This window comes from Delphinus delphis, chromosome 8 (assembly GCF_949987515.2).
Source record: "Delphinus delphis chromosome 8, mDelDel1.2, whole genome shotgun sequence".
Taxonomy (NCBI): domain Eukaryota; kingdom Metazoa; phylum Chordata; class Mammalia; order Artiodactyla; family Delphinidae; genus Delphinus; species Delphinus delphis.
In genome coordinates, this window is record NC_082690.1 from 10,668,279 (window position 1) to 10,695,803 (window position 27,525).

At 56.1% G+C, this 27,525-nt stretch overlaps 1 protein-coding gene across 3 annotated transcripts; it reads right to left on the minus strand.

The window, feature by feature from the left end:
* Positions 1-1,036: 1,036 nt before the first annotated feature.
* Positions 1,037-25,830, minus strand: SLC37A2 (solute carrier family 37 member 2). 3 transcript variants are annotated; one of them, XM_060017109.1, is made up of 19 exons: positions 25,747-25,830; positions 12,984-13,065; positions 12,439-12,532; positions 12,224-12,302; positions 10,477-10,612; positions 10,008-10,084; positions 8,965-9,131; positions 8,411-8,448; positions 7,948-8,100; positions 7,526-7,616; positions 5,976-6,038; positions 5,620-5,705; positions 5,097-5,145; positions 4,851-4,924; positions 4,521-4,599; positions 4,306-4,403; positions 3,998-4,062; positions 3,727-3,783; positions 1,037-2,224 (listed from the first exon to the last, which is right to left on the minus strand). In XM_060017109.1, exons 1-18 carry the CDS (start codon positions 25,803-25,805, stop codon positions 3,753-3,755), a joined length of 1,521 nt encoding a protein of 506 aa, XP_059873092.1. In that variant the 5' UTR covers positions 25,806-25,830; the 3' UTR covers positions 1,037-2,224; positions 3,727-3,752. The 3 variants fall into 3 exon arrangements, with proteins under 3 accessions (XP_059873092.1, XP_059873091.1, XP_059873093.1); XM_060017108.1 differs by lacking the exon at positions 25,747-25,830 and having other exon boundaries at positions 12,984-13,336; XM_060017110.1 differs by lacking the exons at positions 3,727-3,783; positions 25,747-25,830 and having other exon boundaries at positions 12,984-13,336.
* Between the last annotated feature and the right edge of the window lie 1,695 nt (positions 25,831-27,525).

Sequence of the window (27,525 nt, forward strand, 5' to 3'; positions counted from 1 at the left end):
GGTGGGCGAGGGAGCCTGTCTCCCTGCAGGAAGCAGAAAGGGAGCCCAGGCACGGGCTCTACCGTGGGATGATGGCGCCATCTAGTGGCTTCCCTGAGTGCTGCTGGCAGGTAAACCTGATCTTTTTGTTTTATTTATTTTTGGCTGCGTTGGGTCTTTGTTGCTGCGCGCAGGCTTTCTCTAGTTGCGGTGAGCGAGGGGCTACTCTTCATTGCAGTGCGTGAGCTCTCTTGTTGTGGAGCACGGGCTCTAGGCACGTGGGCTCAGTCGTGGCGCACAGGCTTAGTTGCTCCGTGGCATGTGGGATCTTCCCAGACCAGGGCTCGAACCCACATCCCCTGCAATGGCAGTCGGATTCTTAAGCACTGTGCCACCAGGGAAGCCCCAGGTAAACCTGATCTTGAGAGACGCATTCTTGGGCCTGAGGACTTAGACATCCCAACTGACTCCTGCTTTTAAAGCCAGAGTGGGTCTCGGGCACTTTGAGACTTGCTATTTGTCACCATTGGCGTGTGTATAACCTATCTCAGCGTGGAGGGATTTGTATCCCGCCCATGAACTGCCCACAGGCTCGCCCGCGGGTCCCAGTGTCCTCACGACTGCGTCCTCTGGGCACGCCAGTTGTCAGCTCCCCAGCACACCACCCTGTGGCCCTGGGACGCTGCCCCAGCGGCCCACATGAGCCCTGACAGGACAAGCACAGGCACAGCTGGTGACATCTATATCGGGGCTTAATGGGCAGCTTCAGAAGGCAGACAGAAATGCCAAGCGCTGGCAGACCCAAGGGTTTGGGGCCAGCTGCAGGGGGCTGCGAGCTGCACACGTAACAGCTGCCTGAACGAAGCCAGCAGCACCCTCCCACCTTGCTAGTCATGTCACCCCCGTGCCTGTGCTTAGGGTGTCAGTCCTTTTTCTGTGTCCACTACCTACTCCATTCCTAGAGCACAGCTGGCAAACAGTGAGCACTCGGTAACCACTGGCATTTCATTATCAAAATATTTAATAATGTGACTGGTACTTTGGTCATGCCCTCCGCCCCACCCTTCCCCTACAGCAGCACTGCCCTGACAAGCCATCTTCCCTGGGGACACAGAGGGCTGGGATGAGAGCAGGCAAGGGGCCCTCACAGTCGGGAGTGACACCTCCCCTCTCTCCCTAGTCCTGCCCTGGAGGATACAGCAATAATGCTTTAATCAAAATGGGTCAGGAGTTAGAACCAGGATCAAATGGAGGGTAGATGGAGGAGTGCCAACGTGGGGAAACACACAGAGAAAACTGGCTTGTGGACAAAGGGACAAAGAGAGGCCGGGTGGCTCTGAAATAGCCACTTCTAGGTACAGGCTGATGACAGAGGTTCACGTTTAGCGTGAGAAGGAGAGACACGCTTTTCCAGGCCTCGGCCCTGCTGAACCTCTGCCTTCTGACTTGGAATCTGAACGAGCAGGAGTCTGAGCATATCCCTTCTTGTACCAAAACGCAGACACCGCTTAGCCCTGATCCCTTCCACTGGCGGCCTCCAGAGCTCAGGCCTTTATCGCTGTCGGTACTGACGCCTTCAGGGCCTTTACAGTTCCTCCTCTCCTTCCGCCCCCCTAGCCAGGACCGTATACTGTGTGGTAAATCACTTCTCTGTCATCAAGGGCTTTGTAGTTAATAGATATTGTTTAATAATCTTTAGGACCAGGCAGCCTCTATGCTCTGTTAGTCCCCAAACAATGATGAAAACCTCCCCTGACGTATTCCCGGCAGCCACGAGACTAGTTACCCATTCATAAATCTGAAGAATGCATGTCCTGTTTCCCAGTACCCGCCCCCCTGCCCCAGGTTAACTATAAAACTGTCCTGGGCCCCCAGGTGGCGTGGAGCGCTCCCAGACCGCCGTCCACCTGAGCCCGAGCCCCAACCCACCCCGTAAGTGACCCTATACTAAACTGGTCTTGATCGCATGGAGCTGCCCCCTCATTTCTTGGTCTCAAGGTGCCTTAGTTCAGTGGGCACTTTGCGTCCCCTCCGTCCTCCAACAAGGCCCTTGAGTCTTCCGTGGCCTCAAGCTTGGTGGTCCCCTTCCGGTGGAGAGTCTCCTAGCCCGTGGAAGCCTCGTGGGCTGCGCTGGCTGGTGCTGGGCCCGGAGGCTTTGCCTCGGCCTCCTGGGGGGGTGCACTGTGGGACCCGGCGAGGGCCCTCCAAGTTTCTGCTGCGATCGGGTCCTCACATTTCTCTATACCTGCGTGAGGAGCAGAGAGGCAATGGGAGAGAAAGTGAGGACGTCCCCAACGGTGGGACGGGGAAGGCAGGTCCCGAGAGTCCCTTAATAATTGCCTTTCATCCCGTTCGCTATCATTAGGGCTCCTGTCACCTCTTCAGCAAGCAGGGAACACCAAGCCAGAATAAGGTGAAAAGCCTTACAATGCCTGTACCGCGTCTGACCACTCTGCAAAGCAGTACCGCATACCCAGCTTGTCGCAGCCTGAGATCAGCCCTACCGGGTAGTTAGAAACGAGCATCCCCATTTGACACACAAGGACGCGGACATTCAGAGAAGGTGCCCGAGGCTCTACAGAAGCAGGTGAGCAGAGAAGTCAGGATGGTCCAGCATTTCTGGTTTCAAGCCCCAGGCTCCCTCTGCCCAAGCAGGTGACTCTGCTTCTCCCACACAGGCCTTCCTCAGAGAAGGACCCGCTGAGGATACAGAGAGAAGCCAAGCCCGCACACCTGGGGTCAAACTCAGGCTCTGCTGGGACTAGCTAAAGGCCTGAGGTACGCTCCATGAGCTCCGAGCGTCTGTTCTCTCACCTCTAAGTGAGAACATCTACCTCTCAAGGCTGCCGAGAGGGAAGCCAGTACAGCTCACGCCCAGAGCAGACGCTTACTACGCACTAATTCTTTTCCCTTTCTGCATCACTTCCTCTCCTCCCAACGTCCCCCCGGGCCTGGCCGGGGGACAGCAGGTGGAGGGGGCACTGGTCACGTGAGGTGCCATCCACTGCTCCCCCTCCAGGGCAGGGCAGGGCACAGACTCTGTTAATGCCTCCTGCCCTGCATTCTTCTCCCCCTGAACCCGGACGATGCCTTCCTCAAAGGGAAGCTCTTCCCCGGATACAGTGCTGGTTACCATGACCCCCGTGGGCTCTTCCTCACATTTACCATCCAGACCAGGTCCATCGCTCCGGCAGCTTCTCATTAGCAAGAGCTTCCTAAGGAGAGCCAGAAAGGCCACGAGAGAACATTGCCATCCCAGCGCCAGCCGCGCAGCCCAGCCTCTAGCGCCCTGCCTCAGCCGCGGGCCTATCTGCGCGGCCTCCACGCCCGCCACCGCTGGGCGACAGGCAGAGAGCACAGCAGGCCGGCTTTGGGTTTTGCTCCAGAGGCTTTGCTTGGTAGCTGCCTTTGTCTGCACACCCCAGGCAGAGGGGCCAGGTGCCCTTGGTTTCTGAACTTCAGAGTCCAAGTTCAGAGGGAAAACGATTTCCCTGGATGCTGCCCCCTCTGTCCTGGGGTCTACGTCCAAAGCCCTATCGCTGTCCCTAAGGAGGAGAGGCTGCCAACCTTTGCAGCAGCTCCGGCCCCTTAGGAAACACTTCCCAAGCACCACACTCCGTCCAGACTCAGAGTCTTTGGAACTGGCCCCCAAGGAAAAAGCGAAAGTCAGAAAAATCGCACTGGAGGAGAGAGGCTTTGCATGCACGCTAAGGGCACAGGAGTTACAGACTCGAAGAAAATACTCACAAAAGTCACGGGACTTGAGGAAAATACTACCACGCGTGGGTTAGGGCCACACTAGAGCTATGGAGACACATGGGGATAACAGAGGACAGGTTAGTGGGGCTGGGGGCCAGGCAGGGGTTCCCGGAGCACGTTCAGCTCCCGGCTCCGAGTTCCTGAGGTCTGGGCTGGAGCGAGGCTCAGACTGGTGCAGAGCAGCTGAGTGCCGGATTTGACTCCCACGAGAAGTGAGGCCGGGCAGGCGGGGCTCCGGCCCTCCCTCCGCAGGACTTACCCTCTGTCTCTACTCAGGGATGACCGCCAGCCCAGGATCTCTTTGTACACCAACCGGCAGAGGAGCTGAGGGGAGGGAGGGCGACCTCAGCGTGCAGCACGTGGCTGGTCCCCAGCGCTAGGTGACCGCTCGGCTGGCTCACAGCGTCACTCCGCAGGGGTTCACCCACGGGACGCAGAGTGGTTCCGAGCAAAGCCCTGGATGGCCGACACTTTGGACCACTTTGGACACTTCGGAACTTTCCAGGGTCCCAGCCCCGCAGGACAGGGCCCCTCCCCATACCCATCTGTGCACCCCAAAGCTCTTACCAAGCAAGCCAGGATGTCGGCAGTGATGAGCATGTAGAAGACGTTGTTCCAGCCTGTGGGGGAAATGAGCCCGGCCAGCAGAGGCCCCAGAGCCGCACCTGTGTGGAGCACAGCATGAGAAGGGCCCTGCACCAGGGACCCTGGCCTCCCTGCCCGCAAGAGGGCAGCATCCCAAGAGTGCGCCTGAGACCAGGCTTGGGGCGAGAGTCACAGACCTATGGATCCAGTGCCGTCGATGATGGCCGTGACGGTGGAGAGCGCCTTTGCGTTGCCCTTCAGGCTCTTGTGAGTCCCCTGGGGAGAGAGCAGAGTGGGGAGGCCTGAACCGAGAGGCGGCACCGAGCAGGACCGGGACCGGGACCAGGAGAGGGACTGGCTCAGGGAAAGGCAGCGAGGGGGGCTTGGAGCTGGGAAGAAAGGGGGGCCGATGGCGGATTCTGAAGGACTTTGAGGATCTCGTCTCTGCGGGCGGGGGGAGGGGGAGAGACGTGAAGATGGGCCTGGAGACAGAGGCCCTGGCCAATCCCCGAGGTGGCTCCGCTTACCAGGTCAGCCGAGACGGCAGTGGTGATGAGGGCATAAGGGCCGTTGACCAGGGCTCCACAGGTGAGCAGCATTACTGACGTGGTGATGGAGACGGCCCAGTTAGAGAGGAGAGGCCACCACCACCCCCAGCCCCAAAGCGGGTGAGTCCCCCAGGCGTCAGGCTGAGAACCTCCACTTCCCCGAGCCTCCCACCCACGTCCCCAAGCCAGCCTCGCGGTGTCTCCACGGCAGCGCCAGCTCCTCACCTATGGAGATGCTGATCCCACTCTGGCCAACGTAGTTGTACAGGAACATCTGAGAGAGGAGAAGGCGGAAGACAGGATCACAGCCTGGCTTCCCCACGGGCTGCCTCTGTTAGACTGGAGCCCGGAAGTCTGGGAACCCCAGGGGTCCCCTTTCTCCTTTGCCTTCTCATACCCAGGCCTCTCGGTCTTCCGGTCCCAGGGATGCAGGGTCTAATACGTGGTAATCTATCATTTCCCTTTGCCCCCAAAGTCTCCTCTCATATCGAACCTCAATCACTTATTCTTTCCTTGGTCAAGAAGCTCAGCAGCTGGCCTGCCCCTTCTCGCCAAGGCCACATAACCACGAATCCCTTTCCAAAATCCTGTCTGGATCTCTGTCCTGTGCTGACCCTGGCTTCTCCTGCCCTGGCCGCGCACAGGGATGTACCCACGCAAAGAGACGGGTGTGTGCGTGATGCCCAGGCGTGCACAGGGTTCAGCGGCCCACGACACACACACACTTTGCCCTTGAGGTTCTACGCACCGTGGGGGCAGCCAAGATCAGCATGACGCAACAGGTGGTGGCCCTGCCGTTGGTGTAGTCAGAGATGAGCCCCGCCAGGATGCCACCTGGAACACAACGTGCACACTGCCGCCCCAGGCATGTGGGACCCCGAGCACTGCCCCATCACTCAGCCCAGCACGAACCGGGGCCGGGCACCCAGAGCCAGCTGAGTGTCTCCCTCCGCAGCCTTTCCCGCACCCACTGCTCACGGGAAGACCACCTGGGCAGGATGCCACCTGCCTAGGTCACATCCCACTGGACCCGTCCCATTTTTCTGCACCCTGACAAGAGAAGAGGGGGATGCAGCCTAGAGGCAGAGCAGGGCATGGCCTCACCTGCGATGCCACCAACATCGAAGAGCGTGGACAGGTCCCCAGACTCCTTGGCAGTAAAGTGAACTGTGGAAAACAAAAGCATGTGTTCAGACCTGGGGGCTCCGGGCAGACATCCTGGAGGGCCACCGCTGGGAGCGTCCCTGCAGACACCTGGTCCAGTATCACCTTCAGAGGAAGGAGTGGGGCCCATGGAGAAGTGACTGGCCAAGGTCACAAGCGAGTCTGCAGCAGTTTGGGACCAGATGCCCTTTCCGGCCCCCAGTCCTGTCGGATGGCCTTGACCTCCCGGAAAAGCCCTTCTATGAAAGCACTGGGATCTGGCCCCTGAGGACCCTGTCCCACTGGGGGTACAACTGCTCTCACTGAGCCTCAGCCTGTCCAGCCCCATTCCTCCCTCCCCCTGACCGAGCGGCTGGTCCCCATAGAAGCTTGTCACCTCCATTTGAGGTCCCTGCTTATAAACAGAGCCAGGAAGGAGGCTTGCGGGAAAATGGGGACCTCAGGTCCCAGACCTCGCCCTAGAATTAGAAAAAGGGACGCCCAGAAGCTTGACTCGTAGCCCAGCCCTCAAGGTTGACTCACACTCTGTAGCCAGCATCAAGGCCACAGAACAGAGTCAGCGACCGCAGGGTTGCCCCGATGCTCTACCCCCGTCGTCGAGAGAGGCCCCTCAGATGGAGCCGGCGGCGGGGCTGGGGGGGTGAGTTACAGCTTGAGACCTGGCCCTGACTCATCCCCACCGCATCCTGTTCGGTGCGAGGATGCTGTGTGGAGAGCAGCCTCGTCCCTCCCACGGGGCCTGGAGGGAGCCCGGCAGCCCTGGCTGAGTGGTCCTTGGCCCTGGTGGGGCTCTGAGGCTCTGAGGCTCTGGGGGCAGAACTGCTCCCTGACAGAGTAGCTCCACGTGTGGAAAACCAGAGATCCAGGACAGGGGAACATAAACATCCTTTTCAACCGCAAGAGTGACCTCTCCTCATCTGTCCATCCTCGGGCAGGGGCAGAGGCAGGGGAGAGGAGGGCCACAAGGTGGGCAGCCCAGCAGACCCACGCACAGGGCATCAATCCCCCGAGGCTCCCGGCAGCCCTCCTTGGAAGAGAACAGCATTTACTGCCAGGCTACAGGCAGTGGGGGTAGCTCCTCAGGCCCTCTTCCTTGGGCTGGGGGAGGCTTAAGGGGCTCCTGGAGGCGCTCAAAAGGCAGACCGTTTCCAGCACCCTCCAGTCCCGCCCACCTATGAGCCAAGCAGCCTGGAGGGGGGCTTCTCCTATGCCTGAGGCTGGAGCAGTTAGGGAGGATTGCAGAACAGAGCTCTGAGTTCCTAACCCCGACTCAGCGCCAAGGGAGGAAGAGTGGCTGGAATCAGGGACTGGGTGGGGGGCGGGGGTGCATCTGCAAGGTTTAGCTCCCCATTAAAGAAAAAAACTTTCCCTCCTGCCCTAGGAGAGGTTCAGCAGAAATCCTGCCTATTCCTGGAGTCGTATGCGTCACGTGACAGGTTTCCTCCTCAGAGACCCCTCCGTTCCTCACCTCTTCTTCCCCAGGTACTCACCCACATTGAAGATGTAGAGGGGCAGCCAGTAGAGGAAGGTGTAACTGACCAGCTTGGCAAACAGCAGACACAAGGAGAACTCGACCACACCCTGGGGAGCGTAACAGAGGGCGCGATGGAAACAGGGGCAAGACGCCCTTGGTCCGTCAGCGGAGCCCCAACCCAGCACTTTCCACCGCCCACTGCACAAAGCAGCCTCGAGGACCTCTCCAGCCTCAGTAACAGCAGTGTACCTGTGGCCTGGATATGCTGTGTCAGGACAAGTCTCCCGTGTTCCCCTCCCCAAGTGGGCCGCCCTCCCTAGGCACTGCATGTAAAGAAATTCTGGAAACCACAGGTCACCCTGAGCATCCCCATCTCCTGAGACCCAGCAAAAAAATCTAGAGAGCCTCTCTCCTCCTTCCAGTCCACAAAAGACTCACCGGGATCCAGAGCGCCCCAAAAAAGCTGATGGCAGCGGGCTGAGCACTTGGCTCCTTGGACAAGGTGACAGCAGACTCCCGGCCGTTCCCTCTGTTAGAGTGGGGTCCATTGCCAGGGTCCTCAGCGTTGTCCCCATTCTCTTCCAGCTCACCCTGAGCAGAGAAGAGCCCTTGCTGTGGGCGCGTCCACGTACCACCTCCCACCAGCTGGAGGGACAGCCCATGTGAGAGGTAGGGGCTCCCACGCTGCAAGAGGTATGTGTCCCCTTCCTGGACTGGACTAACATCCTGCCAGGCCCGTCAGGCTGTCGGGGAGCCCCCTGAGGGCGTGACTTTGGCCCTCACCCAAGGGCCTGTGAAGTAACTGTGGGCACACGGGCCCCTCCTCCAACTCCCCAGGCCTCCCTGGGACCAGCCCCCGGGTGGAGTGGAGGGCAGGGATAGGACTGGGGGCCACACTCACATGGTGCTGAGGGGGTGAGCAGTCCACGTCCTCTGGGTCTGAAAGAAAAATCTTCTAAGAAGCTTCCCAGCAGGCCAGGCCCTCACCTTGCATGGCGTGTGGTCCCCACCCCTCCTCAAAGGGGGTGAGTTGACTTTCCAGCACAAGGGAGCATGGAACCGGGGCTCCAGAGACCACCTTCGAGGTCTGGGTCTCCTAACAATAAGTTGTGTCACTACTGCCTCGTGGACTTTCGTTCTCTTGCTACAAGTGACCACGGCCCTGACTCCCTGGCCCGTCTGTCAGGGAGCTGGGAAGAGGCAGCAAAGGTGGAGAGGTCCCCCCAACCTTTCCCTCCTCAGTCTCACGTCTCATGGAAACGCTCAACAGCCCAGGGAAGCAGGCGTTGTTATACTTCTGTCACACATGAGAAAACTGAGGCTCAGAGAGGTTGTCTGTCCCAAGTCACACATCTGTGGCTCTGACCCCATGATCCCACGCTACCCACTGCCTTCTCCCAGGGCCTGACCGGGAGGCTCGGCTCCGGCCCTGTGAGGAGGGAGGGCTCCACTCACATTCAATTAAGAAGAAGAAGGTGACGAGGCCCATGACGGCGGTGATGATGCCGGGCACCACAAAGGACAGGCCCCACTGCTCATCCACCCAGACGCCGGCGATCAGGGAGCCCAGGATGTTGCCCACGGATGTGTGGGAATTCCAGATGCCCATGATGAGCCCCCGCCTGGAGGGGAGGGAGGGAGGGAGGGAGAGAAGAACGGGAAAAGTGAGAAGAGAAGCACAGGGCTCCTGGCGACCGCCGACCAAGTGCAAAAAGCTGGCTGCCTGCAGCCTCTGAGCTGAAGACCCCCCTCAGGGAGGAGCGGGAGGGTTTGCTGGTGTCAAGGGAGTGACAGCAAGGCCGGGGGTCCCGCTCCCCAGCCGCTCCCTGAGCAAGCGCTCTCTGGCTCCTTGCTGCCCCAGGGCCCAGAGCCCCAGCCCTTTCTTCTCTTGCCCTAAGGCCGTGACTCTGAAGTCCTCAACCAGGGGTGACTCTGCCCCCAGGGGACACGGGCACCGTCTGGAGAGTTGCGACGTCCCAGCTGTGGGTGCGCTAGTGGCATCTAGGGGTAGAGGCTGCTGAACACCCTACACTGTGTAGGACGGTCCCACAACAAAGAATTATCCAGCCCCATATGTCAATAGTGCCAGGGTTGAGAAACCCTGCCCTAAAGAAACTTTTGCACAAAAGCCAGTTCAAGGAAAAAGAAAAAAAAATATATATATATATATATAAAAATATATACAAACGCATATATATGTGTGTGTGTGTATACAAACAGTTTTATAGGCTTCATTTTTGTCTTCACGCAAAATGGAAATTCATCTATTAAGAGGAAAAAAGCATACCTGAGGTTGCAGGTTTTAAGGATCAAAACCTTAGCAATGAGAAAATCAGTACTGCTTTTAGTCACTAAAACATGTGTATCTCGGCCTGTGAAAGTCAGCAAGATGGAGGCAAGTTTCTAATCTTTGACCCTGAAATCACATCAGGGGCCACGAGGGACCCACCAGCCCGGCCCCCCAGGCACCGCCCACCCTCCTGTCCCATCACACTCACTTCCCCTTCCCGAACCAGTTGCCCACACAGGTCACCACGGAGGGCCAGCCCGTGGTCTGGACGAGTCCGTTGCAGATCTGCAGGGAGGGAGGAGAGAGGCGGGACAGGCCTGGGCTGAGCGGTGCAGCCTCTGGGACGGGGGCCCCTCCGCAGCGCACACTATGCACCCCCTTCCTTCACCTGCGTGCACGCACCCCGTAACCCACCAGCTGATTTCTCCTGTGGCCCCAGATCCCCACGGCAGAGACCAGGCCTCGCAGGCACCTCCACGGACCTCAGGGTAACGCTCAGCGCAAACTCACTGAGCCCACGAGGGTGACCACAGGCAATGGGCAATGGGACCCCGCATCGTGATAAAGGAGCACAGGGCTGGATGCGCCGGGACCTGGGGTGGCTGGGAAGGACCTGCAGCCTCTACTATCTTTCTGTGCCGGGAACAGAGGCCTGAGTGCAAGGCCAAGGCTCGTACCTGGATAAGAACAAAGTACCAGAGCGCGTGGATGTTCCAGAAATACCCCAGGCCAAAGAGCGAGGTGAAAAGGCCGCTGAGCAGCATTCCGGCTGTAAGGTAGTAACGGAGGGGGAGCCGCTCCCCAAAAATGCCACTGCAGAAGAGAGGGTTGGATCCATGGTAATCTCTGCTACCTGCGCCCTTCGGCTCTCTACCTCCTATCTCTCCGCCCCCCCACCCCAAAGCCACTGAAACGACTCTGCTAAGGTGATCACCAGTGACCTCTGTGTTGCCACACGCCAGGGACACCCTCGGTCCTCCACTCGCTGGGCTCCTCCGCTTTATTTGATGCTGCTGACCAAGCGCCTTGAAGTGCGCTCTCCGTGGCCTCTGTGAGGTCACCGTGGCCCACCTGCCTCCCCCCTTGGCTGACCAGCGCTCCTCATGCATTTTCTCTTGCATCACTTTTATGGTTTTAACTACCAGCTACATATGCGTTACACAGCCCAGCTGCATAGCTACAGCCCTGAACTCTCCCCCAGAGCGTCACGATCATATCCAGATGCCTTCCAGACATCTTGACTGGGATGCTCCACAATCAGGACTCCTCTGCCTCTGCCCCCCACCCTGCCCCGTGTCCTGTGCCCCTCATCTGAGTGGATGTCGCCACCACGTTTGGCCACTCAAGCCAGAAACCACGGGGCTACCTCCGTTTCCTGCCTCTCCGCCCCACCCTTCACAAGCAACCTCCAAGACCTGTACCTTCTACTTACATCTCTCCGGTGCGGCGTTACTCTTTCATCTCTATTACTATTGTTCTCAGGCATTGCTCAATGCTCAGCTGAGCTATTATCAGATCTGTTCCTTAGTGTGACGTGGTACTCAGTCCTACTCTCCCTCAAATCTACCTTCCGTCACCCTCACAGCGATCTGTCTGACGTGTTAATCTGAACATGCCACCCTTCAGAGGTTCTCCTGTGCCCATGGCCTGGTACACAATGACCTCATTCTTCAGCCCCATCTCCTGCATTTTACACTCTGGTAAACCTGTTACTTGTCCCCCCAGATCGTGCTGTTTCACACTCGCCTTACTCTGCCCATGCCATTCCCTCCACCTAGCCATTTCTGCATTGCCAAGCCCAATTCTTCTTCATTAGTTCAAGTGTCATCTCCTCCAAGAAGCCTTCCCCAACCCCTCTTCTCTAATCCCAGCTCACATTAAGTGACCCCTCGGAGCCCCCAGGGCGCCCCGTGTGAAGCACCTGTCTGGGAGCCACCACTCCCACACTGCTCTATAACTAGCTGCTGTTATCGGTCACTCCACTAGACCGTGAGCTCTCTGGAGGTGGTACCCTGCCTCAGTCATCTTTGATTCCTGGGAACAAACATCATGCTTGCTACATAAAAGCCGTGCTGGGGTCTTCCTAGCATCCAGGGCTATCCTTGAAGGACAAACCATTTTCCAGCCACACCGCTGACACTGCCATCTGAGTGAATAAACTCAAAAGGACATCCAGGAAAGCCTTTCCAGGGAAAAGAGCTACTAAAAGTGGGAGCTGGCCAGGTGAAGGAGCAGGCTCGGTAACCGTGGGAGCATGCTGGCTACGGGCTGACAGGACGTGTGCAAGTCTTGTCGTCTCATTTCCACCTGGGGGGGGGTCCCCAGCTTTTTCCCTTTGACCCTGCTGCCCCCAGGTCGGCCAAGGGGAGAGGCAGCTCTGAACGGTTCTGCTGCGGGCAGTCACAGGCTCCGCCTCTCTCTTACCTGATAAACATGCCGATGGCATAGGCCACGAGGAAGGCGTTGTCCACTGCCCCCAGGAGTTCCTTGTAGTTGCTCTGGTCTGAAAGCCGATGGGAGAGGCAGAATGCTGGCTGGCTGCTTGGACACCCCTGCAGGAAGCCCCTTCTGGCCCCGGCTGACCCTCTCCTGGGTAGGGGGAGCGGGCTGTGGGGAAGAACAGCTTGCCCCGCTCTTACCAAACGGGGCCCAGTTGCACCACGTGGTGTCGTTGAGCCTGTGGGTGTCGCCGATGGGCTGGATCATCTCTGAGCAGTTGTGGTGCAGACGGCTCTGGAGGAGTCACGGGTGCACGGGTCAGGGGCATCCTGTGGCCCCGAAAGGAGCAAGCAGCCTCCAACACACCAGCCCCGCTGTCCCCTTGACCGGACCCCACGCTCCCTCCTCCGGCAAAAACTGGCTCCAGGGGCAAGTGGCCACAGCAGAGCCTCGGTGAAGGGCAACGGGGGTCGACGCGCAGGGTAGACACGGGGCCCAGGGTGTCTGCTCTCTGGCTCCACCCGCAGCCCCCGACACCACCATCTTGGTGAATAAACCCAGGAAACTCTCCTGGGAAAAGAGAACTGCTGAAAGTGGGACTCTGCCGGGGGAAGGAGCGGGCTCAGTGACCAAGGTAAGGGAACAAGGATGGTTATACGCCAAGTTCCAGACCATTCTACGGAAGTGTATTTCCGCTGGGGCCCAGCATCTCCTGCTTTCTTCCTTACGCCCAGGCCAGCCTCACCTTGACGACACTGATGGGCTTCCTGGACATGTGATAACAGGTGTAGATGAGGAAAGTGATCAGCAGGATGAAGCCGCGGTACCTGCAGGGAGAGGTGGGCAGCTGGGCTGGCAGGGCACTCGGACCTCCGCCTCTACTGTGTCCAGGAAGCATGCACCTGTGCCCATTCTAGCAGCCTCAGAGCCCCAGCACCGCCAACTCTTCTACATCAGGCTCCCCTCCAGACACAAGTTCCTCGGGGCAGAGGCCAAGGGGAGGGTAGGAACAGACGCCAGAGGCCAGAGTGCTCCGGGGGGCCCCAAGTCCCTGCTCCTGCTACCGAGGCCTCCCGACAGAGCTAGCCCAGCATCAGCGCCCTAGACAACACCAAAGTACCGCCTCCTGCTCTTACCACTGCCCATCACCTCTGCTTCCTGGGCAGTGGTGCCTCTGTGTGTGTGAGAGATGGGGGCAGGGAGACAGAATTGTATTTAAAATACTGGACATGCTGGGAGCCGGCAGGAGGCTGATGTGGGAGAAGGGTCTGTCTTTAAAGTGAGGTCGGGACTTTCCTGGTGGTGCAGTGGTTAAGAATCCGCCTGCTAACGCAGGGGACACGGGTTCGAGCCCTGGTCCGGGAAGATCTCACATGCCGCAGAGCAACTAAGCCCATGCGCCACAACTACTGAGCCTGCGCTCTAGAGCCCGTGAGCCACAACTACTGAAGCCTGCATGCCTAGAGCCCGTGCTCCGCAACAAGAGAAGCCACCGCAATGAGAAGCTCGCACGCTACAACAAAGAGCAGCCCCTGCTCGCCGCAACTAGAGAAAGCCCGCGCGCAGCAAAGACGACCCAATGCAGCCAAAAATAAATTAATTAATTTTAAAAATAAATAAATGAAATAAAGTGAAGTCGACTATGCTCTCAAGCCTAGAACACGGCAGAAACAGCACCTGCTGCAGCCCAGTAGGGGCGGAGCCCAAAACCTAGCTGGAAATGTGGCAACAGAGGGAAAGCTGGTGACAGAACCCAGGTCCTCTGCCCTAGTCCGTTCCACTGGACAGAGGGGTCATCCTTTCCATCTGCGGCTCACACATCACATGGGCCCTCTCATACAGTGCTTCTCATCCCATGCGCCGGTCTGGGGCGGAAAGAACAGTTTAGCCAGGCCCCACCGAAGTTTCCGCTGCGCGCTCCCCCTTCCCCTTCTGCCGAGGCTCTGAGGAAGGGCTTCCAGGTCCTCCTGAGTCACGGCATCAGCTGAGACGAGTCAGCAGCCGGGAGCCAGGAAGTACATGGAAAATAGACCTCAGCACGGACTCCAGCCCAGGAGAAAGACCAGAGCCTTGGTTTCTTAAAGAGCCCACGGAGAAGGTGGGGAAGAAGGGGAAGGGGGCCTGAAACCCTTTCTATCTCTGGATCCACGAACCAAAGGGCCAGGACGCTGGAGGCTCAGTCTGCCCTCTCCAGGGATCTGCCTCCAAACCCTAATCCCTTCCTCCCAAGCATGTCGTGAAGGCTCCTGCTCGTGAGATGAAGGGGTGTTTCAGCAGAGGCTGCATTCAGGCCGGGCTACCGGGGCCCTTCACCCCTGGACTCGTTCTCTGCCTCGTTCCCTCCACTGCCTCACAGTTTATCTTCTGAAGAGACTGAAGGTACATGTGCCCCCGCCGTCACCTGGCTTAACGTTTCTCGGTGGCTCTCCGTTCCACTAAGAACGAAGCTCTCTCTAGCTTGAATCTTACGGTCTCTCTACCGCCCAGCCTCTCTGGCTCCCCATTGCCGAGGGTGCATGGCTCGGGGGGAGTCACCAGGGGTTCTCCAGGGAATCTGGGGTTACTCCAAGGGACTGTCACAGTGACCCTGTGACATACACAAGCTTGGTGGCAGCAATGTTTTCCACTTGGCAAATGGCTCATGTGACTCCTACCTCAGGAACTTGCAGAATCTGGTGGCAGGGTTGGGGGTGTCTCTGAGAGAACTGGAGAGGCTGCCCAGTGAGGCTTCTTCAAAGTGCACAAGATGGAAGAAAATCACAGCCCTACAGATAACACTCACCAGTGTCCTGCCCGGGGAGCTGCTGAGTCCGGAAAAAAGCTGAAAGCTTTGAGGGATGACTCTAATTTACTGTGTAACCAAATGAAAGTTCCTAAGCCTTTTTTGCCTCCGGTTTCCTCATCAGATGCCCACGGAGGACAGTGCCAACCACATCCAGCTCAAAGACCAGGGAACACAATGTAACTCTCACCCTAGTCCCTACGTGTCTGTTGGGCCACCTTTACGACCCCCGGGATCAGCTGAGTCTATCTCGGCTGCCACCTGGATACAGCCGTTGACCCTGGTGACAGATGAGATCTCCTCTGGGCCTGAAGGATCCCCAGGCCCCACTGAGTGCCCCCAGCACTGACTGTCCTTCCTTGACAGGCCAGGCAGGGAGGCCCAGGCTGCAACTCAGCCATGCCGAGCCCACGCAGGAGATGCTCAGACACAACGAGGGATCGAAAGGCACAGCCCCGCTGGCAGCCACCTCGCTCCTCCCTCGCTCCTCCCACCACGACACTGCTTCAGCCCCAAGTGCCAACACCTGCCCACCTCAGGTCACCTGCCCTGGCTTTCTCCAGCCTGTGGTCCCCGGTGTGCTTCCTTATCTGCCTTCTGGAGTCCTGTCCCTCCCAACCTTGCGTGGCAGAAGCTAAGACAGGACAGCAGGCACACCCAGGCCCATTTCTGACATCTCGATTCTCTCTGGCGGAAACAGGACTGCCTTCCCATCCACATCCTGCCACGTGCCAGGCACTGTGCTAGGGACCCAGAGAAGCTGTAAGAGAGACCTCTGCCCTCCAGGGGCTCGCAGGTCAGCAGGAGACAAACAGAGTTGGTGCGACAGTGCCATAAGAGAGGGCAGCCCTGCGTGACACGGAAGCAGGGGCGCCGAGGCCAGCTGGGGCGGGAGCAGTGTCAGGAAAGGGTTCAGGAGGCGAGGCTTCAGCCGCATCTTCACAAACAAGCAGGAGGTGGCCAGGTCCACCAGGGCTGGGGCGGGAAGCGGCGCCAGGGAGAGGGAAGTACGTGTGCCAAAGTGCGGAGGCGTGAACAGCAATGATACCTGACTGGGGAACGCTATGTAGCCAGAGGTCTGGAAGGTGGGACTGGGCCAAGCATGGAAGGTGAAGGAGTGGGGAAGGAGGGAGCGGACAGGTCATGGAGGGCCTAGGGTGAGTTTCGACTGTCTCTTGGGGTGATGGGGAGTCACTGCAGAGGGGTGGGATTTTCTAGGTCGGAGGGTTCCGGACACCTCCCAGGCTAAGCTCTGCCCTGCTGATTAGTTTGGGAAGCTCCAGACAAGCTTCCTCGCAGAAGGTAGGGCTGGTTCCCTCTGCCTCATCCACACTGCCAGCCACCCTCTATGGAGACCCTCGGTGGTGCATCTCAGGGAGCTGGTGTCTGTAAGAGAAAAGAGCAAGGACTTAGGAATCAGGCGAAACCTGATTTCATTCCTTACACCTGTTAGCGGTCTGCAAAGTAGTGTTTATCACCTTTCTCATAGGGCTATTGACAGGTTGATGAGACGATGCATAGGACAGCTCTTACATGTTCCTCACACCCAGTGGACACTTAAAAATGACAGCCACTACGATTTCAGATTTTGAGGAAGGAAAGCTGGAGGCGGCGGAGGCAGCCCGCGCTGCTCTGTTACGGGAGGTGAGCAGGGTGTGGGTTAGCACCAAACTCCTCTGAGCGGTGGTGGTTCCAGGCCCTGGATTTGCCTGTAAGGTAGGGAGTTGGAGGCCAGCATGGCCACGCCTCCCACATGCCTAGTACACAGAGGTGGGCTAGAGGAACACGAAGATGCCCCGAAGCTACCAGTGCGCATGCGGGAGCCTGCCACGGGGAGAGAGCAGAGGCTGGTCCACTGGGCCCACCCATGTTCTCCCTTGGGAGTAGACAGGGAGACTTAGCAGAGATCCACAGTCATGCAGATCTGCCAGGTTCCAGCCCTGTCCAGAAGCTCGGCCTGACCTCTCAGCTCTAACCCCATCCCTCAGTAGAAAACCTGACACCCAAGATAGCAGGAGAGTCACAGGGAGGGAGGCGGTGGGGCAGAAGGACCTCAACCTGCTGTGCGATGCTAGGATGGGCACTGGCCTCCTCTGGGACTCCCTGCCTGGACCGCAGCACCATGGCGGCATGAGCCCAGAGGGGCACAGCTAGCTGGGCAGAGCATACCCGGGGCCTCCCCTTAGTCAAGTCCTCTTTCCTTTCCACTCTGGCAGCTCTTCTGAGAAAAAGGCCAAGGTGCCATAGTTCAAAGGGGACTGGGGACATGGGTCCGGTGAAGGGCTGGGCTGACACAAAGGCTGTCAAACTCACAGTAGCTCACAGGGAAGATAGCTGATGTGCTCCTGCTGCCTGTAGAACCCGCAAGTTTCACTTCTGCTTTCACAAGCCCTTCTTGCAGAAACAAGAGGCCCCAGAAAGGGAGCAGGGGGGAAAATACACAGTCGGGCTTCGCCTGGCTTGCCCCAGAGGGGGAGGGATGGCAGCCCAGGTGTTGGCCAGGCTGGGCAAGCAGGCCAGAGACCCAGGAACGTGCGTGGCGAGGCCCACAGACTGTTCCGGGCAGGGTGCCCACCCCATGACCCTCTAAGTCTGTGTTAGCGAGAGATGGCACTTTGAGAGTCTCACCTCCCCCTGCACGGCACTGGTTACTGAGTAACCAAGTCAGATAGAGAGGTGGACTAGCTATCTCTTAACTATTAGCTGACAGTCCAACTTATTCTTCCAAATGAGCACGCTAATAGCTTTATGGACCTCATTAAGACTCTGCACTAGAAACGCTTCTCAGGTTAGGGGCAAAGAACAACGACTGCCAAAGCAGCAACAGATGACAAACAGAACCCCCAAAGGACCTACTACCACCACCATCACAACAACAGAAAACAAGAAGTAGCCCAGCAGAAGAATGCTGACCTCAGGAGACAGTGGGAAGAGGTGCCTTCTCTCCAGTGTCTGCCCAGTCAGCCCCCGGTCCCTGCACCCCGCTCCCTGCTTTGCAACCACATTGCTGACGGTGCTGATGGCTCCTATCCCCATGGCAGGCCGACAGGGAATTAAACTCCCTCACTGACCAATCCCTACCACTTCCTGCCTCAGCCCAGTCCTTAAGCCAAGTCTGGGGCAGCTGGTAGATGTCTGGGGTAGCTAGTAGATGCCTGGGGCAGCTAGTAGATGTCTGGGGCAGCTAGTAGATGTCTGGGGCTACTCAGGTGGGGGCAGACTGGACTGGCTGTAGCTGCAGGTGATCTTGACACTTGCCCGGAGGAAAGTACCACTTGGTGGCCTGTCCTTGGATGTGCCTGTCCTGGGACTCAGCAGATCTGAAAAGGAGAGAGGGCTGGGGACAGTAAGAACCAGGCTGCTGGTGACAGTGCCATCACCCCGCCCCCTGCCAAGCCCTCCGCTGCCCCTGGGACACCCTGGTAGGGAAAGGTCAGCCTGGAACAGACAGCACAGGGCAGAGCCCTGAGCCAGGCCTTCCACTGACAAGATGGGACGGGGACAGGCCAGGTCTGGGAGGGCCTCTGAGAACAGAGGAACAGAGCCCTCTCGGGGCTGAGACCCAGCCCAAGGACTCCTCCACCTGATGCCCCTCCTCCAGATGGAACCTGGGCATTTGCTCAGAGACATCAGGTTGACACAGGGCTCGGTCCCAAGATCCTTCCCAGAGAAGGGGAGCCATTGGCCAGTAGCACAAGGAGCCCGGGACTTTCTAGAAGGAATTAGTAGATAAGATAATGGTCTTTTTTAGGAGAGAGGAAAATATAGGCTAGATTGCTTTGCCTTGAGAAGGAATCTCGGCAGGGGAAGCCTGGGTGCTCAGACAGAATGAAAAGACGTGGCTTTTAGCTACAGCATGTGGTTTCGTTTAGGTACCTGGAAAAACTCTGGAGGAGTGTGAGAGCTGGTAGGGTTTGGAAGAAGTGGTCAGCGGGTAGTTGGTGGTCTCTCTTCTGAAGAGCGGCTACACAAAGAGCACAGGCGGGAATGCGTTGGTGGTGGCGGGGCCCTCCTCCCCAGGGAGCTAAGATGAGGACTCTCCTCTCGGGATTCCCTGGAGGCTTAGCCAGTGGCCCACCCTCACCTACTCCTTCTCCCCAGCATGAAGGACCCAGGGGAGGAGGCACGAGCCAGACGGCAAAATGAGAGCAGTGATGCCGCCCACCCCGCGCCCACCCCACACACCAGTTTGGGGGCAATCAGATGGGGGCGTTGTGGGCTGCAGGGACTCCGATCCTGGTGTCTGCCCCCAGTTCTGGCATTGCTTCGGGACCGCTCAGCTCTGACCTCAGCACTCAGGTGGCACAGCTTGATGGGAAGAAGTAAGGTCTTGGCCATCCATACAGACCACCCCCAAAGCCTGGCTGCCTTCTAGACCAGTGCGTGGCCCCTGAGGCCGACCGCCCCACCCAAAGCCAGGGAGGTGCGCATCAGTCTGCTGTGTAAGGAGGGAAAGAGGAAACAGCGGAGAGGAAGAGGAAGCAGAAGGTGGCTGGGGGAGAAGACAGCTGTCATGTGCGGGTGGGGGAGGGAGCCACGCAGGTTCACATGCTCTTTGGGGGTCAGCCTGAAGAGCCCGAGGAAGGGAAGGGGGTGGGGACAGGGACGGTGGGCTCAGCCCTCCAGATCCTCCACCAGGCTCTCTCCTTCCTTCTCGGAGCTGCCTCTCGCCATCACCACTCTTTTTTTTTTTTTTTTTTTTTTTGCGGTACGCGGGCATCTCACTGTTGTGGCCACTCCGCACACACAGGCTCAGCGGCCATGGCTCACGGGCCCAGCCGCTCCGCGGCATGTGGGATCTTCCCGGACCGGGGCACGAACCCGTGTCCCCCGCATCGGCAGGCGGGCCCTCAACCACTGCACCACCAGGGAAGCCCACACACCACTCTTTTTAAGGAGCCCTTTCTGATGCTCTTACTGGGCATCTCTGGGCAGTTACCAGGAAGAGAAGGAAGACAAGAGAAAGCTACTTTGCAGCATCTGGGTCCCTGGTCTGAGGCCATGGCAGAATTGGGAAAAGGACGTTAAACCAAAAGATGCTGTGTCTTAACTTCTGGGTCTGTTACTGTGACCTTGGGCGAGCTGTCTCACCTCTCAGCCTCAGCTTGAGCTTCTTGTAAATGGGATAGTAAACTCCTGTCACATGAGGGTGCCCTAAAGACTAACTGAGATAACATTTCGCCTCTCAGCCTCACTTTGATCTTCCTTTGACTAAGGTAGTGAAGTCCTGTCACATGAGATGTCCATAAGGGTTGATGAAATGAGATGCGATGCATCCGGCAGCAGGACCTCAGCAAACTCCGGCGGGCAGAGCCACTGGTCCCCGCTGCAGCCTCCAGCCCACCTCGGCCCTGGTGGGCTTGGGGGAGGGCAGCGAGCTGGGAGCTCACGGCCCCTGCTTTCCTGCCTGCCCAGTGCCCCACCCATTCCTGCTCATCCAGCAGGAATGCCACCTGGCCCTCCTCCCACAGGCTCCTCTCGTCGAGCCCTGAACTGCTCCCTCCCCACAGGCCCCAGGAAGCGGGCCCAGCCCCAGAATCAGCAGCCATACTCATCTCTCTGGCAAGATGCCCACGTTGCCATCTGTCCCCAGACATGCCCACGCGGACGCTGGCACAGAAGGCGGGGCACCGGCCAGGCCCAGGGCTGGGGAGGACTCAGAGGGGCTGTGGCTCCTGCGAGGACACTGCCTGACCCCGGGGGCTCTGACAGGAGAAGGAGGGGCAGTGCCATCCTCCTGGGCAGAAACTCCTCAGTCTCTGCCTTCTGCTTGCACACCTCGTGCCGCCTGCCTCTCAGCCTCCTGTCTGGGGACCGCGCCTTCAAGCCCCAGGCTCCCAACCAGCTGCGGCTGCACGTGACCAGTGCTGACAACACAGGCTACGTCCTCACTGCCGTGCCTTCGCCAGCTCCACGGCTCCACTCAGAATACCTCCAGGTCCACCAAGGCAAATGCTACCTGTTCCTCCTAATGAAGATGAAACCCTCCCGCCACAGAAACTCACAAGCACCGTGCAATTACCAAGTACTAACTGCACACCAGGCACTGGGCTAAGTGCTTTAAATATCTTCTCACTTAATTTCACTAAAACCCTGGGATAGAGGTATATTGCTATTTCCATTTGAAGACGAGGACCTGGAGCCTTAGAGATTTAGTGATTTGTCTCAAGTCCAAAGGCTATGTTTTCTTTTCCCCTCCCACACTCTAATCGGGAGGAAAGACCGTGGGCTTGGGAGTCTAACTAACCTGGATTCAAGTTCACCTCAGTTACTTACTAGCTATGCGGCGCTTGACCAGGTACATAACTGCTCTGTGCCCCATTATACCCATATAATGGGGAATTAGGTGGGGAAACAAATAAAGGCCTTGCAGTGAACCACAAACACAATGCCTGGCACAGAGCAGTAGGAAATGCGAGTAGAAAAATAGTCAGTAATTAATGTTTAGTCAGTGCTTAATATGAGCCTGGCACTGATCTAAGTATTTTACCTGCTGCATCTCGAGACAATCTTTAATCCTCACAACGACCTGACGAGGTAGGTGTTACAAGTATCCTCACGGTACAAACAAGGACTCCAAAGCTCAGGGCCAGCCCACCCTCTGGTGTCCTGCTCCAGGACCGTCTGCTTTCTTCACTTCTGCTTAAAAGCCCTCCTTGGGTACAGGTGGAAGCAGCAAATGTGATAATGAGAGAACACGCCCTCTCTCCAGCTGGAGCCTTAATTCCGAGAAAGTAGGACCGTGTCTTAATCATCTTCGTAGGCCTCACAGTGTAACACGATAGCGTGCCTACGGTAGGAACTACACTGACGTTCGGTGTCTGTTAGGAGTCCAAACCTCCATGCATCAGGAAGGAAGTAAAGGAACACTTATCGTGCGCCCTCCATCAGCCACGGGAGGTCAAGGATGTTCACGGATCACTTTTGCCTTCAAGAACCCACCTGACTTTCACCCACGAGGGAACTGAGTCCCAGAGAAGTTAACTACACAAGGCACACAGTGGTGAGAGGATTTCAATCCGGATCTGTCTTAAACCTGGGAGATGTGGGAGAACACAGTGGTTGGAGTCACACTTTAACAAGTGTGTAAGTGACGTGTGTGCCTGTGGAGAGTTGTGCCTTCCTGAGCTCTTCTAAAATGCTGGAGTGGGACAGGCTGTTTACAGTGATCCACTCTCCCTGCCCCTCATTTTCTCTGAAATATAAGTTACTTTGGTTAAAGGGTATAATTAATGTATACGAATAAGACTCTACCAGGAACAATAGTGGCAGAGAGATACAACTTTGAACATATATGGTAATGAGATCTATTTTTGTTTATTATGGGAAAAAAAGAGTAGTAGAATATTTCACTTACATAAGTGTCTCAGAAGTTGTTTGCTGTGTGAGAAAGTTCTAAAGGTTTCTCAATGCCCTCTTGGTCTATGATCTGTTTCTATGCATCAGCACCCTGGTGGTGCTTTGCCTGGTGATAACAGTAGAATGTTACCAGTCATGATTTCAGCTATGATTTTAAATGTTACCTGGCTGCAACCTTACTTCTTTAATTTGAATCTAGCATCTTCTAGGTCAGTGGTTTTCAACTGGGGATGTACATCAGACTTTCCTATGGAGTTTTATTAAAACATAGATGTTTAGGACTTACTCCAGACTTACTAAATCTCTTCAGTCAACATTCTTGGTATCTCCTTGTATATTATGTAAATTATGTATTGGGGTTTTTATATATCTCAAGATTTTTTCCTCTATAAAAATTATGCTCATCATTTTTATGAATCAGATATAATGTTCACTGTCTTCTTTGAAATTAGCCTTAGTGTGTTTTTAGACATTGTCTAATTTTTTTTTTTGGATTGGCTTTATTTTGTTTTACATACCTCAGGAATAATCAGACTTCCTTGTTAGCTGCATTTTTCTTGTCATGAATTCTCATCATATCATTCACTTTTGAAAATTATCATTAATAAGTTAATCCATACCTCTTTAGGTCTCTGTCCCTTACAGATAGTTTTTGTTCTACTCTGATGCTCCCTAAAGGCTGTGCAGTCAGCTATAGGCCAAAGGTTTTACCTTCAGCAAACAAGAACTGTCTCAGAAAAGCACAGGACCAGGTACATACTCATGGGTACGGACTCCTGATGACATCACTCAGATATCTTTAAGAACATACCAGTGGACTGAGTCAGGATTTCCAAAACTCTTCAGCAAAGAAGCTGACCAGATTATGTGGTTGTGAACCCAAGATTCAGCAGAACAAGAATTAATCACTTAGGACTGAAAGAACTGATAAGGAATGACTGTCACGTTTGGAATATTACTGATGTTGTTATAGTGTTCAATCTTCTGAATATATAAGAAAGCCCTTTCTCTTTCTTCTTAAGTTGTCTGTAACCCATAACAATTTAGGAGACCCTGTTTTTGTAAACTGAAACATTTGTAAATACCTTATTCTCCCTGCCTGACTCCTCGGAATTCAGAAACCGTTTTTGAGTCTTCTTGCTTTTTATAAAATATGGTTATTTGCAAAAGTTCAATAGGAATTTTTTTCTTTTTTTTTAACCAGAACATATTAGAAAACTTGGTTTTACAACCAAGGCCTTGCCTGGAATGTCGTACTTGACAATGATGCTCATTTAATCAGCTATTGCTGCCACTTTTAAGGAATTAAGGTTGACAGCCAATACAAAACCCGCCTAATAAAACCGGCTTACTGTGTTCCCTTACACACAAATCAGGAAGGTCACTCCCTGGCAGGTCCAGGAAACTTAGGATATTTGGGGACCTCAAGAAGAGAGGAGTTTGCCTAAATTTATAGGCACAGCAGGTAAAGCCTAGTGGAGACAGCTTCTTGGCTCGGCTTCCTAATCTCAGAACAGTAAATAATAGAAGGATTTTAAAAGTCCAATCCAAGATCCCTTATGAAAACTTGCAGCAAAGTGAACGTAACAAGGCCTATACAGTAAATTATGTATATAGATGATCAGATCAAATCTAAGGAGACCAACCCTATTTCGTGATCAAGAATAATCTTTCTTTGAGACTATTTTTGATCCCAGCAGGGCAGACTGTAGGGGAAAAAATGTGTTTCTCTGGAGAACTGTGCGTTGCCCAGAGGACACCCCTCCAAGTTATCTGATTCTTGTCTTTCACTGAGCTTGAATTCCATGAAGTGGTAAGTAACTGGTAAGTCATATAAAATATGTCCATGAACTTACAGAGTTTCAATAGTCTTCCCTCCCAATCAGTTTTGCCTCAATATGCCTAACTTACAAATGGGGACGTTCTTTGTATTCTCTCTTTTCAAAACTGTGGTAAAATATATGTAACATAAAATTTAACGTTTAACCATTTTAAAGTACGCAGTTCAGTGGCATCAAGTACCTTCGTATTGGTGTGCCGCCATCATTACCATCCACCTCCAGAACCTTTTCATCTTCTCAAGCTGCACCTCTGTACCCATTAAACAATAACCCCCCATTCTCCCCTCCCTGGGTTTTTCTTTTGTGCCAATTATAACATCTTCTGGCACCCTCATTATGAGTGAAATAAAATCTTTTTAACACATGTTCATTTTTATATCCTTACGAGAGTCATGATCTTATCTTTTTCTCTGAAAAATATCTTTTAAGAGTCCTAAACTCAAAAAGGACCAAATAAATAATCTAATGAGTGGGGAAGGTTGGGAGTGTGAGGACTGTCCCCAGTGAGGGCTGTCACCAACTGACCATCCTGATTTGCCCGGGACTGAGGGGGCTGGGGATGCAGGATTTTCTGTTTTAAAACGGGAACAAGCTGGTCATATTAAGAGCTTGCACCCCATCTAAAAGGGGCTCCTACCCCTAATGATATAATTGGGGAATTTAGGCCTGAGACTGTTACATCAGAGAAGCGAGGAATCTGGCTATCTACGTTGTTTTATAATTTGTAAACGATGGCAACTAACACAATATTAAACAAAACAAAAACACTGTGCAGACCAAGCAAACTGCTCCAGTGTGGCCTCTGATGAAGAATGGGCTGAAAGCCCTCCACCCCACCACACCCCCCCTGATCCGCGGCCTCCTCAGGACTCCTTGGTCGGGAGGAAAACTCCTGTGGAAGCCGCCGGCCCGCCGCTGGGGTGACTACCCTGCTGCGGCGCAGCTGCTGCTCTGATCTGAGACGCATGCCCTCCCGGGAGCGTGTCTCTCAGGGCCCAGAACCCCTCAAGGCAAGTCCCAGGACCACTGGGTTCTGGCCTTCGTGTTATCCAAGGGCCAAAAGAGACCAAAAGGACCACTCGACAACTCCAATGGCCACTTTTTCAGCAACTCCGCCACGCCCTGACCTCGGTTCCCTAGCCTGCAAGCCCGGCTCCCCCGGGTGCTCAGCGATAAAGGAGGCGCTCTGAAGGTCTCCCCGGGGTCGGGTGGGGGTGTGTGCGTGTCTGGAAGTGCGGATGCAAACGGGCATCGGTGGAAACTCTCCTGGGCAGCCTCCCAGGGAGGGGTCCTGCGGAGGCGGAGCGAGCTAGGGCGTGCGTGCCACCCACCTCCCCGCCGACCGGCCAGATCCTGTCAGAACCCGCCGCCGCACCGCCCCCCGCCCCCCCCACCCCCCACCCCCCCCCACCCCCCACCCCCCACCAGCACGCTGGGACTCCCGGCCGCCCGAGTTGGATCCGCCAAACCCGAGGGAGAGGGAGGCCGTCCTGGCCCGGCGCCCCCCACCCCGCAGGCCCTCTCACCAGCTGTCCCTGGAGAAGGCGCGGAGGAACCAGACGCCCGGCGCCAAGGAAGACCGCATCTTGCCCGGCGATACCCGAAGCGAATCCGAAGCAGAGGAGGATGCAGAGCTGGGCACGCGCCCCGAGCTGGCAGTCCCCAGAGTTTAAATGCCCCGCCGGCCGGCCCGCCCAGACGCCGCAAACCGTGGCCTTCAGCCCCCGCCCCCTTGCGCCTGACCGCCCTCGGGCCCGGCCAAGCGCAAAGCGCACGCCCACTGCCCATCCTCCGGCCGGCCTCGGGCACGGACTTTTCTCGTGCTCTGCCTCCGGGCTAGGGACCCGCGGCCCTCCGAGCCTCTGGGGCCTCTCCTTCGGCCTGCGCTTGTCGGCTCACTTCCCTCCGGGGAACTGAAAGCTGCGATCCCAGATTCAGTCAGCTCTGCGTGACCTCCCGTCTACCCTCAGCTGCTCCTGCAGTGCCTTCCTATCCTGATTAGCTGTGGCGCAGACACAGATCGGGAAACTGAGGCAGGCTGGAAGGCCAGCGTCCCAGAGGACGCTGATTTGAGGTCAGCGCCTCCTGGGAGCGTAGGTGTCCCAACAGGGACTTTCTGTCCCACTCAGATTCCAGATTACGCAGTGAGCCAGACAAGACCCTACCGCACCTCGTCCACGGACAGACTGATACCCCCCGCCCCGCCTCTACTCCCCACGGTGACTGTGCAGCGGCCACTCCTGCTCTCCCTTCTGAAGGCCCGCAGCCATGCAACAGTGAAGGGCCCCTCTGAGGCAGAGTTCCGTGCTCTTAAAAGTGCTCTGCAGACCTCTGGCCTGAAGATTTCCAGGGTATGTTTCCACCTATAAAAAGCAGTGATTGTGAGATCTTTGTCTATGAACCCAAGGGTGAACTAACTATAGAGGGAAGCATTGGCCTGGAGAATAAAATGGTTAATAGAACGTAAACTAGGAACTTGTCTGGGCAAATAGATTTCAGCCCTAAGCCCACCCTGCCCCTCACTCCTAGGAGTGCCCAGACCCAAAGTGCAAGGTCAGAGAAGGGCAGCAACGGCTACACCAAACAGGTTCAGACCCAGGAGAGTGCGCTTGGCCGCTACCAGCCCCGGAATCAGGCAAAAAGAGGTAAACAGAGTTGTAAAACCCTCTGGTAACGCCAGGCAGTCAGGGGCAGGGGTCTCGTGGCAGAAATGAAGACAGCAACAAACAGAAGAGGGCAGGAGGTAGACGACTACAAAGGAAAGGGGACAGGGGATAGAAGGAAGAAGCTGTGCTGGGTTATGGAGCTGAAACACTGAGGACGAGCACAGCTACCAGCAGCTAACTCAGCCCTTAATTATACCACACAGGGTGCCCAGACGTACATTCATTTCGTTCTTACAGGTCAGGGAGGTGGGCATTATCCATCTGAGAAGACTGACTACCCATGCTGGTTGGCCTGGGACAATCCCAGCAGACACCCGCAGTCCCAGAACGTATGATGGACAGCTCTGGGGTCAGTAACACCCAAAAGACATTAGGCCTGAAAGAAGGCAGATTAAGGGTGGAAAATAAAATGGGATAATGAGCTGATATCACCAGGAAGAGAGCTGCCTGTGTCCAAAGGACTAGAGGGAAGGAGAAAGTTGAATACAGAGGAGCCAGGGAAGCAGCTGAGGTCACTTGAAGCTACACGGGAGGAGTACGTGGATATCAGCAAGGGCTCCAGGGGTGCTATCCAGACTTCAGCAGTGGGGAATGTCTATCTTTCCATTCCAGACAGAGAGAAGCCAACGCATAAGACGC

What these genes read in the sequence shown, in the direction of transcription:
- SLC37A2 (XM_060017108.1), bottom strand. Translation starts at nt 13,136, where the DNA reads ATGCTTCCTGGACACAGTAGAGGCGGAGGTCCGAGTGCCCTGCCAGCC. An exon ending in AGCCCATCAGTGTCGTCAAG is followed by an intron (nt 12,533 to 12,983) that starts GTGAGGCTGGCC and finishes TGACTCCTCCAG; the next exon opens with AGCCGTCTGCACCACAACTG. An exon ending in CGACGGCACTGGATCCATAG is followed by an intron (nt 4,404 to 4,520) that starts GTCTGTGACTCT and finishes TGCTCCACACAG; the next exon opens with GTGCGGCTCTGGGGCCTCTG.